The 11932-nt window shown below is 38.1% G+C and overlaps 1 protein-coding gene and 1 long non-coding RNA gene across 3 annotated transcripts; one reads left to right on the forward strand and one right to left on the reverse strand.

Moving 5' to 3' along the window:
- Positions 1-831: 831 nt before the first annotated feature.
- LOC135671815 (nuclear transport factor 2-like) lies at positions 832-7692 on the reverse strand. Of its 2 annotated transcripts, none has more exons than XM_065180050.1 (9): positions 7386-7692; positions 7144-7278; positions 6278-6584; positions 4555-4808; positions 4308-4491; positions 3575-3696; positions 3417-3482; positions 2899-2974; positions 832-1344 (listed from the first exon to the last, which is right to left on the reverse strand). In XM_065180050.1, exons 1-9 carry the CDS (start codon positions 7422-7424, stop codon positions 1181-1183), a joined length of 1347 nt encoding a protein of 448 aa, XP_065036122.1. In that variant the 5' UTR covers positions 7425-7692; the 3' UTR covers positions 832-1180. The 2 variants fall into 2 exon arrangements, with proteins under 2 accessions (XP_065036122.1, XP_065036121.1); XM_065180049.1 differs by having other exon boundaries at positions 6278-6470; positions 7386-7669.
- Positions 7693-9087: 1395 nt separating this feature from the next.
- On the forward strand, positions 9088-10860 carry LOC135672667 (uncharacterized). The gene is made up of 2 exons (XR_010513042.1): positions 9088-9414; positions 10286-10860. It is a non-coding gene; the product is annotated as an uncharacterized LOC135672667 (long non-coding RNA).
- Positions 10861-11932: the final 1072 nt, after the last annotated feature.

Here is an 11932-nt window from a genome sequence, read left to right on the forward strand (position 1 = left end):
CGGTCAATTATCAGTAAACTCATAGAGATTAATATGGTGATGCCATATAATTTATAAGATTTTGCAAGATATGTGTTAAGCTAAAAAATCATATAATAACTATGAAAAACCGGAGGTGGTATGGTTGGATAAAAGTAATCACGTTGGTGCGTCGTCACTTTTGGCCATCCACAAGCAGCTCTAATGGGGTTTCCGCAAGCCTTCCTCCGCCGCTTTGTGAGATTCTCCGAGAGTTGTTTTGCTGTGGAAGTGGAACACAACTTTTCTTACTTGGTCATGCACCGGTTGGTCGAGGGCTATAAACTACCAAGTGGTGCGTGCGTGCGTGCGTGCACATGGATTCCTTTTGTTGTTGCTGTATCTTTTCTTATTCTTCTTCTTCCTCATCGGTCTTGATTCGGTGAAGGTGGTAGTATTACAGAGTGCTTTTATTGCTTTATTTCTCGTCGGTAGGCAATAGTTCTAATGCATTGATCCTTCTCCAAGTGCGATTTATGGATGCGTAGGCTCAAATCAAATTTACCATACAAATTAATGTAAAATAAAGAGTTCAGAAACTACATGTTAATGTTAGAGGATCATCTCATTTACCACACACAAGAAGAATAATTACCACAAAGAAGTGACATGCATAAGATATGTATTTGCACGATTGTAACATTAAGCTTCAGATGTTCGAACGAAAAATAAGCAAATGTACAAAGATCTTTATATGCCTCGGTATATATTATTTTTCCTAGGGAAAGATTTGAACACATGAAACATTAAATGGGGAATTGGTCACAAAACTGAGTTCAAAGAATGATGCGAGAGGCAAAGACGAGATGCGGCTGTAGCAATTGAAACTGCTTTTATGGGTAATGTAACATAGAGACTCTGACAACCTATGGTATTAAACTACCATGTAACTCCAAAAGATACTCGCTAAGAGAGAATTAGAGAGAGACTAGAGAGACACAAAAAACCTCTTCATGATGCTCCTGAATGCAAGTTTATCAAAAGGGCACTCACTCCATGGAATAGGAATCATAAATTGCCAATCCGAGAAAAAGTATAGAACTAATTTCAGATTTATGGTAGGAAAACACCTCGAAAAGGAGATGTTAATATTTCCCACACAATGGGAGTCTATTGAGGCTTCCCATTGATTGTGCTAGTGCTTTAGAGCTAGCTGCAGCATCTAAAATCCCCTTTCTTGAACTCGCTGGGGGTAGCCATTTCCCCTCGTTCGGCTGTTATAATCCCTCTCGTTGGTGTCTTGCCTGCTGCCCCGACCAAACATCCGGCCACCAAAACGCCCCCTTGAGGTCTCGGATGGGTATCCTCCTCTTCCTCTGCCCCTTTCTGAAGAAAAAGATTGAAAAGATGAAAACTAACTTGTCTTACCACCTCAAATATTTTTTTTCTGGAATCGGTACAAACAAGGGAACCCCATTGCCAATGCTGGGGAAGTGGGAACAGATATAGTTGCCAAAATGGATGAGCTGATTCTTTATGAAAAAAAATACTAGAAAATTGTCAGGCGGTTATTTATGCTGTTTAGACATTCACAGGTTACATCTCTAATGTATATTGCAAACACAAACAATAATATTGAATATCAAAAAAATAAGCAGTTTTGAACTTAGGCATTTTCTATGAGACTGCATATGGTTATAAAAAAAAAAAGCAATATCTTATGTACATATATGTCGGTATCTGTAATTTCACAAATATATGACAATTAAGAATATTAATGAAAAATTAGGATTAACAGCACAACGTGCCTTCTTTCTCTTGAGGAAGCACCGACGGAGCCAGACACACTCGTGATTTCTACATCAGGGTCTAGATTAGTGACCATCAAGATCCAGAGGATAGATAAGAAAGGTAGCAAAAGCAAGAGGTAAGACAAGAAAGACACGAGAGAAATGCAGATATGCCGCATTGTTAGTTTGCCACCTCTTTTGTTTTCTGCTCATACCATAAACTTCAAATATTCAGTTTTCTGGTGAGTATGAAGGATCAGAGTAGGAATCTATCCAGCATTGTTAGTTGCCACCTCCAGATGTCTGAATAAATCACCAGGTATCCAAACAGGCATCCAAAATTTTCCCCTCTTGATCTACTTCTTATCAACCACAACTTTCTATGTAAAACACAACAAAGTCATAAAATCATAAAAGGCAAGGTTGATTCGACAATCCACTATATCTGCCAAGGTCCATGCATATTTCATGCTTCGCTTCCCGATAAGTTTGAATATTCCATGTTGCTTTCTTTTTATCTCGTAACAAACAAGCTTAGTATAATTAAGCGCTACTGAAGTCTGTTGTTACTCGATCCATTGCTTGTTCAGTTAAGGCGAAAGGAAAGAAAAGCGAATGTTATTGAATTAGGCTAGGCGACAATCTACTTGAAGCAGACAAACAAACCCTATACACATTACATTCAGGATTGAGGCATAGGCACTGATCGTTATCTAGACTAACTTGATTATTGACTTCGCCTGTACATTGTTATCTAGACTCACTTGATTATTGACTTTGCCACTTCTTCGCCTGTACACATCGTCATATGCCAAATTGCACTAGAAATGACAGTCACGGAGTACAACATACGATGCCCCATCCTAAAAAATCAATGCTTATGATCTGGAATGATGAGAAAAGGTTTATTAGAGTTTGAACTATGACATCACTGAAGTTCAAGTGTGACTCCAACTTAAATTAGTTCTACAGGACAAAAAAAAGCTATAAAATGCTTCATGAGTTCACATTCTGCTAAAAGGTTTTTGGTCACATATATTCTATTAAACAAATCAGTATATATAGAAATCAATACTGAAAAATGTTTAGCATAAGGATTGAAAATTATAGTGCAAACAGTTGACGAAAAATTATACAAGACATGACTTACTTCCTCGTGAAGCCCCACTGTTCGGTCTTCTCCCCTCAACATGAATCAGCCGCCCATTCAACTGTATTGGAGATGCCTGCACGTCAACAATGATTCTGTAAGATACGCAGATCTGAAAGATGCTTCAGAGATTCGAGGTTCAGAAAGTTGACAATTGTCTTATGCATAAAAGAACCTGTCTTAAGTTACAAAGAGGTCAAAAGAGAACAACAACATGAACACAATAGTTGTTTGCAGAAGAAAACTCAACTGTCCAACATTGACCAAATTAAGTAACGGTCTCGATTTTGCAAAATAGTGCAGTCAAGGAAAATGAACTAGCATCAATTACCGAACAAGCATAAATTTTATCAGAACACGATCAAAGAATTCATCTGATTACAAATAAGAAACAAGGACAAACAAACACACATCAATCAGCGTTTAGTTAAAAACATATACAATGATAATTTAATCCAGAGTTATCTAGCATGTATCTGACACTGATTCAGATTTAGAGCTATTGGAAGAGGACAAACCTTAAGTGCATTATGTACACCAATGGCATCTTCATACTCAATGAAGGCATAGAAAACATCAGACTCCTGCAAATTCACGTGAACTAGATAACTGAGGCAAACATTCCAACCTATGTTAATATGTTTAAAATAGTACAACAAGGTTCTATGAGATTTACCTTGCGGCTCCTAATAGAAACACCATCAGGCCTTAGTCTACCAAAGTTCTTAAAGACTTGCTCAAGGTCCACAACTGAAATAGATGAAGAGAGATTTCCCACATAAACTGATCTTGCTTCACCTGAGAACAAAGATAAAAGAGATCACTAAAAGCAGTTTAAAGAAAGCAGGAGGAATCTTCTGATAGAACAGAATAGTGTAAAACCATAAAGAACAAACAAAAAAGAAACAACAAAACTACAAAAAATATATGCTAATGTAATAAAGAACCAATTGGTTGTTTGGAATCGATATGCAAATTCAAATTCTCACTAGATTTAAAAGTAAAGAAATTTGAAGTATTAGGAAGATAATACCTTAATAGTTGTATCCAGATCAAAGATTGCAAAAATGTTACTAGGTCACTAAAAGTAATTACTAAGAAACTCAGCCATATGAGATTACGAAGCCTAATTTTCTATTAGAGGGATGACCTTTTAATTTCTTGAAATATGCAAAACCAATTGGTTGTTTGAGATTGATATGCAAATTCAAATTCTCACTGGAGTTAAAATTAATGAAATTTGAGGTATTAGGAAGATGATATATTAAGAAGCCTAATGAGATTATGAGATTATGAAGCCTAATTTTCTATTAGAGGGATGACCTTTTAATTTCTTGGAGTAGCAATATGCTGGATTGTTCAAATAACATACTGTACAAATATATAAAAGCGAAGAAAGGAAAAAAAACCTTCATCTTCAACTAATGGAGCCTCCTCAGCTGCCTCTGAGATGGACCTTTCAGAAACCAAGGCAGGCTGTGGTCGTTGAGAAGTTGGCTGCAAGGAAGGAGCCCATTCTGAGGCCACCTGACTGGGCTTCGATAAAGATGTTGTATGTGGCATAGGTTGTCCAGATTGGCCTTTAGAACGAAGCTGTGATACAAACAACATTAATTTGCTATGAAATACCTGTGGGAAATGTATAATTCAACATACAATGGATGCATAGGTCTGCCGAGTTGGCTCCTCAACAGGTTCCTCTGGAGTGGCAAGGGGTGGATCTCTTGCAGTATCCAAGGCACTTGGAAATGAAGCAGCATCTTCAACAGGAGACTCGTCTACTCTTTCATCAGATTCTGGAAGTTGCTGCAGTGCCTCAGGTATGCTATACTTCTCAACTGTGTCATTTTCTTCCAATGAGGGCACCAAATCCCGAGACTGAACTTGTTCTTCCAGAATGTAGTCAGAAACTGCCGAAATAATCAACAAAGTCAGGCTTAAGATTACAAGAAAGAAATTAGGTGTCCAGCTATCAAGGTCACCTTTTCATGCCCTCAAAAAAGACCGCTATAGGGTTTCAGAATATTAAAAAATTGTTCTATCATGATAAATTGGGCCTGAGAGAAGTTTCTCACTCCTTGTTCACATTTTTAACATTTAGCAAATTGCCAAAAGTGGCCTCAGTAATCCTATATAAGCCATACAAGAAATAAAAGTGAACAGACTAATAAACAGAGACATCAAACTGGATGATGCTGTAGTACCCCACTCCTAGAAGGAAGTAGTCTACATGCAGCAACTTCTTCCAAAAAATACAAGTGTGAGATGATATAACAAATAAAGGTACATTACTCCAATCAGACTATAAGTTACTCTTAAAAACAGAGGAAACAGACCAAAATGACATACATTTTATCAAGATGACCTGACGACAGCAGCTCATTTGTTTCGTATAGTACACTTATAAAGCACCAATAAACATAGGACACCCAAGATACAACAATGCCTTTACTTCTTAGGACATATAGTGAACAAGCAACAAACAAACTTGATGACAACTATGTACTTCACTAATTAAACATCTCAAGTATAAAAAAGCTGGGTGTATTTGGTTCTAGGGTGGGCAAGTAATGTTCATTTGGAAGACATGGGTCTTGTATACATTTACTTGGCAACTTGGCATGAACAGAATCAAGATCAGGACTGACCAGCAGTGACATGATAGAGACTAGTGGGACCAAACTGACCAAATAATTTTAAATTCAAAAGAATGAAGGAAAACAAACAGAAATAAAATGGTGAACTCTTATATATAAAACGTACTTCCTTTGGTTTTTGCATGATAACATTCACTTTAACAGAGATAACAGATATCATTTTGTATTCCTTTTGTCTATTCCAAGTCACTATATCAATTTATAAGTATGTGTCATAAAAATCTTCTAAATTGAAAAGCAAAGTAGCACACAAGGAAACATTTAGCAGCACCACCTTTCTATTTAATTTCGCACAATTTTCCTTCGATACGATTTTATTGGACATGATAACAAAAAAAAATCTGTAAGCTTAACTTATAAAGGTAACTTAGTAAGAATTCTAGAGGCAGTAACTAAGCTGAATATTCACAAAGAGTTCCAATCATTTTCAAAATTGTAATAACTTTTGTTTTAATTTTATTTAAAAATTTATGTGAAAAGGTAGGTACATTGATTAGAAAGTCTCTCAAGTAGTACCATATGATATGAATCATGCGACAGTTCATAAACATGGACAAATACATCCCTACCTCCTTTCATTTCTTCAACATGCTCCAAAGATAAAGTAATGACAAGGCAGCAAATTAGATTTCAAAGCACAGAAGAACATGTCAAACATCTACTAGCAACAACTATCCCTGACAAATAGGGTTCGTCTCTACATTTTCCACAGTAATCGTTACCTGTTTCAGGTACAGAACTGGGTGCATTTAAGTTGGTGTCAAGATTGCTATGAGCCAAGATGACTGTTGGGTGCTGATGAATATGTTCCTCCTCAAGTAAGTGAAAAATGTCGTTGAGAACAAAGTACCCTTTCTCCTGAGGAGCAAGAAAAAATGTTTCCACAAATTTCCTCCTGACACTATACTCTTTCAGCTGCACATAACCAGAAACCATCACCAAAACTCCACCATTCCAAGACTCCAAAGATTGAGCTGATTTAATCTCAATCCCATTAAAATTCAGGCACATAACTAGATGATGGATTTGCTGCAAAATGTTAGGATATTTTAGGTAGTGCATAACTATGACCTTGCCAGTTAAAAGAATATGATACAAAGATTTCTAAGAGCAAAATTACCAGCAAACCTCATAATAATTAACATGATTCCGGTTTACAGACCAGTGGAAACAACAATAGGTGGTATAGAGTTAAAGGAAATTAACTCCATTTCATATGAAAGAAACCCATTATGTCAACACCCATCAGTGACAACCTAAAACCAACTAGTAAACAACATAAAAACTGTCAAAACGTGGAACAGCTAAAGAAAATACAGGCATTCTCATCCAAAAGCACAAAAGTTATGGATCATCAATTTTCAAGGAACGTTGTTCTGGACATAGGCAACAAAACGATTAACTCATATATCATAAAAATATAATACATTATATTCTTCAAACCATTGAAAAATCTTACTCAATATTTTATTTCATTACTCTTTGTGGCAAAGAGATGTCTAAGGATTTTGGTAAGCAAAAATATGGAGAAATAGAATTCCATTAAAAAGATCAAAGGGGGAAAAGAATCTGATATGATGAACAATACCACCATCCCCGTAGCTGTTTCCGTGGCAGTCCCATCAAATCGCGCCATGGAGCTCACGTCCGTGTAGAACTGATGAACTAGTTCCGGCTGCTGCTGAAGAATCCGATAGTATTGCTCCAAGAAATAAGCACCGACCTGCACGAAGCCCAACAAAAAGGGGGCAAAATCAACCACAACAAAAGGAGCAAAAAAATCAGGCGAAGATGTTGCTTGAAGCAGATATACTCCGCAGATTCGATTACCTGGACGGCACCGACATGACCAGGGTACAAAGAAGCCATCGCGGCGCATGCAAGGGGGCGGATCTGTAAGCCCTGGATCCAAAGATGAACCAAGCGGTCGATCCGAGGAGCTACCACTTGGAGCGAGACCGCGCTAGCGGCCGGGATTCGACTTGTAGAAGAAGAAGAATAAAGGGGCGGGGCGAGGGGGGGGTGCCCTTCCGCTCTTCCTCCGTCTCCGCCGACGGTCCAGCAAACGGGGGATTTCTTCGGCCGCTTTCCTTCTATCTCCGCTCCGCTTCGCCACAAAAGAAAGAAAGAGAGAGAGAGAGAGAGAGAGAGAGAGATCTCGAGGCAGCACGGGTTTAAAGAAGCGGATTCGTGACACGTTTCGGCGAAGATCTGACGCGGGCGGTACGAACTGGCTTACGATGAAGCGATACCAGCCGTCCGATCCGCGGGCCCCGCTAGTGGACGCCGATGCCGAAGCGCCCGCATTTGGCAAGTACGCTTCCTTTCCAAAGCCCTGTCCCACGTTGAACGCACTCACTTTGCTATCACGTGCACGTCACGTGTGTTGAGGAACACGTATTACCCTATTCATCCGACATGCGCATGTCACGTATGATGACAATATACACGCACAATAAATAAATAAATAAATAAATATATGCATAGTTCACAAAAATACACTACAAATTTCTGCCATAAAAGAAAATGATTTGGTTAGAAGAAGGGATAAAAATGAGGTCATTCTGTGTCATTGTTTCGAGCCCAAATATGGTATACGATTCAAGATTGAAAAATGGGAATTTAATTTGGAAGAAAATGTAAGAAAAAAGGGAAAGTGATTGAAATACATGCATAATTATACCATTACAACTCGAGACATGGATACATGCATAGCTCATACCAAATACTAGTGATAAGTATGCAATTCATTGAACTAAAGATTTGATTACGGATTTAGTATTTGGCTACATGAAAGTTACCTTTTACAATTTAATTGTTCTCGATGCTTTGGAAGGTTGGAGTAAATTTCAAAACGGATTGGATAAAATGATATTTCGTTTTGAATAAATTGATTTCTTTTTTTGTTTTGCACTTTCAACACGTCGAGTCGAACCAAATACAATAATAATAGTATACTTGAAAATTAAGGATATTAACTTCTAACTTTCCAACTGAATACATTAATTGAACATTCTGAACACAAACTAATTTAAGTATTAGAGGGAGTATTATCCGATACGCTCCAATTGACATGAATCGTAATTGAAAGTAGATATCAATTGACTTTGAACCCTTTACGTATCGAACAATAAAAATCTATTAAATAATTATAAAAGAAAATTAATAATATATCCTCATTATAGAATGTATATAGTATAATATATCGATAATAAAATTAATCAAGATTATACTAGTCAACGAAATTATATTATTTAATTTACTAATTATTTTATTAAATAAAACTACAAAACAAATCTGTATGAAATAAGATGGAATGTTATATTGGAAGTAAATGAACTATTAGAGTGAGATGGCGTATTGATATATTTTAATTAGTAAAAAAATTATTTATTTTTTTCATATCAAGAATTAAAGGAAATCCTCATAAGAGGCAATACTCCTTATCAGTCCCGTATGAAGCACTCAATGGTAAGAACTAAATGGGCCGGTCTGCCAATTCACAGGCCCAAATGTACACGACCATAAGTACCAAAAGAAACCCTGGACTTCGGTGCCGTCCCGGTACTGTCCCCTGGAGGCGGCAGGCGGCGGCGGTAGAGCGGAGGGAGAGTGAGAGAGAATGCCGGTGGGTCACGGCCTTCGTTCTCGCACCAGGGACCTCTTCTCCCGGCCCTTACGGAAGAAAGGGTACATCCCCCTTCCGACGTACCTGCGTACCTACAGGATCGGCGACTAGGTCGAGATTAAGGTCAACGGCGCCGTACACAAGGGCATGCCGCACAAGTTCTACTACGGTCGCACCGGCAAGTTCTGGAACGTCACCAAGCGCGCCGTCGGCGTCGTGGTCAACAAGCAGGTCGGAATCCTAACCCCGGTTCCCTTTCTTTTTCTCTCTGTCTTTGTTCGTAAGATTCAATTGGTGATTGATTGTGTTGGAAAGGAAAGGCTTTTTCTCTTCAGAAGCTTGGACAAGTTCTATAGGCGTCATAAACTGAAAAAACAGGAACCTTTGGCTGGCAATCTGCACATCGGGAAGAGTTCTCGATCGAGTGTCAAAAGCTATTGTTAGGTTTAGATGATCTTTTTGATGGATAATTGAATAAGATATTCATTATCCTGGGACATGAGATCTCAATTATTAGATCCGACGTCCTTTACTATTGCTAGTTCCAGGTTGAATATGCGTCCTCGCCTATTGCTCATCATGGTCTTATGCCAAATTGGTATTCTTTGTGATGTGAGGTGGGTAAAACAACATTGGCAGAATCTGGAAAAACCAGTCAACTTCGATTCATCTGATGTCAATCTACAAGAACCAATGAGTATTTTGCTGTGAGACTAGATCACATCATCATTAGCTGCAAAAGATTCTATACAGTCATTCCATGACTTGGGCTTACTTTGTATTACATTCTCTTCATGCCCAAGCCCAAAACTAAGCCTGACGTTTATACTAGGCTGCATAAGCTTCTGTTTGCTTAATATAATGGAATGAAATCTTTAAGGGTGCCTTTGTATTTTGACAATCATTTCCTTTTTTACTATTATTTTAGCAGTCATTTTTTTACTAATTGTTTGGCAATTAAGTGATTTGCAAATTGATCGTTTGCTTCGTGAATGATGGTACATGTTGTAGTTTGTTTCAATTTCTTTATGTGTGGTGTATATTCAATAGTGCTTCTGTGTGTGTTGCGGGTGTCCATGACAACAGCCGCTCTTGCTTGCAGGGTACAGTTGTGTGGATCGACCAATTCCAGATCATGCAATGGCTGGGGCCTTATGAACTGTCCTGCTTACTCTGGTAGTGTTGGCTTTCACTTCATGCCAATTGACGGTGGGGCAAAATTTTCTACTTCCAGGTCGGCAACCGGATCATCAAGAAAAGGATCCATGTCCGCATGGAGCATGTGCAGTCGTCCAGGTGCCAGGGAAGATTTTCGCTCGAGGTTGAAAAAGAATGACCAATTGAAGGCCGAGGCAAAGGCACGCGGCGTGGTCATCAGCACCAAACTGTAACGGACAAACTTCTAAACAAGATGTTGGATGTAATGCTTATGTCTGTCCGTTGTCTTTTGGCATGTTCATGCCTTGTATAGTAGGTAGAGGGGCGGCCGAAGGCTTATAAGTCTCATTTTAGTTGGGTTGGTGGTCTCTTTAGGCTTGTAAATAAAGGTTGTGTCATGTGGACACGTTCGAGAGCTTTTCGGTCTGTAATGGACCATTTTACCCTTTGTTGTGCAACTATTCAGAGCTTGTAAAGTCTGTTTGTAATTTGCATTGTCTATGAAGTGTTTTTCGGACATGTTTGCTTGTGGATCCCGATTGAGGCGTTCTCTTTAACCCGTTCTCTCTTTTGTTGGTCCTAAGGGACAATGGGAGGTTTCGGGGAGGCTGACCTTTGCGGACGGACGCGCGAGGGTGCCGCACGCCTTAGGCAAAACCAGCTAAGGCCGTGACAAAACGGCAACCGGAGGGCCCTAAGCCTGGCTTTATGGTGGAAGGTGCGACTCTTGAGACTGTCACCCCTATTCCTTACGATGTGGTCAATGACCTCTAGGGTGGCTACTAGTGTCTCTTTTGGCCAAATTTTGTTTGTCTATGCTTGATCGTTGTTTTCCTTGAAAGACTTCGTTCTATCAAAATCAGTTGTCCATGGCAGATGTGAGACTTGTTTATCATGAGTCCATATCGGTAGGATTGAATTTTCCAAATTGAATGCACTACTAGTCTCTTCTCCTGTATTGCCTAATCTATCGGTGTTCACTTTGTAGTAATATATCACACTGATAGAATGAAGAAATCATGTCTTGGCATCCTCTCTCACTTTTGGTACTTGCTATACTACTATTGTCATACAAAATCTCTTGCAAGCTTTTCTATGCACATATATTTTCTTGTCTGCTGCTCAATTTCACAAATCCTCTAATAGATGTATGCAAACACTTGAAACTCAAAAGAGTAGTGGATTTGTATTAGTTTTCTTTGTTTTAAATATACACAGTAGTTGGTTGAGGTGTAAGTTTTGTTAGTTAATCATCAAATGAATGTTTTCTTAAGAAGGTAAATGGCAAATGTGGGATTTGAATTCAACATCTTATGATATAACTAACTGGCATTAATATTATTTAAAATTTTAATTGATGTTAAGAATATTGAGGATCTTATTTTGGATGTTTATAATATTTATTATATAACTAATATTTTGAGAGGCATTTATGTTATATATTTATAGTGAATAACCCTCTATAAACAAGGGATGCATAATCCATTAGTTCATCTGTTTTTTAGTCTATGTTAACATAAATACAGTATTATTGATTGTGATTGAAAATGATTAGCTTGAGTTCTTTGAATGAGCATTAATGAAAGTTAAT

Source organism: Musa acuminata, chromosome BXJ1-4 (genome assembly GCF_036884655.1).
Source record: "Musa acuminata AAA Group cultivar baxijiao chromosome BXJ1-4, Cavendish_Baxijiao_AAA, whole genome shotgun sequence".
In the NCBI taxonomy this organism is placed as follows: domain Eukaryota; kingdom Viridiplantae; phylum Streptophyta; class Magnoliopsida; order Zingiberales; family Musaceae; genus Musa; species Musa acuminata.

Excerpts from the sequence above, each read along its gene's own strand:
- LOC135671815 (XM_065180050.1), bottom strand. The coding sequence starts at position 7,424 with ATGGCTTCTTTGTACCCTGGTCATGTCGGTGCCGTCCAG. Across the intron at positions 3,483-3,574 it reads TTTCTATTAGGAGCCGCAAG|GAGTCTGATGTTTTCTATGC; the intron begins GTAAATCTCATA and ends GTGAATTTGCAG. Across the intron at positions 2,975-3,416 it reads GTGTACATAATGCACTTAAG|GCATCTCCAATACAGTTGAA; the intron begins GTTTGTCCTCTT and ends GTTGACGTGCAG.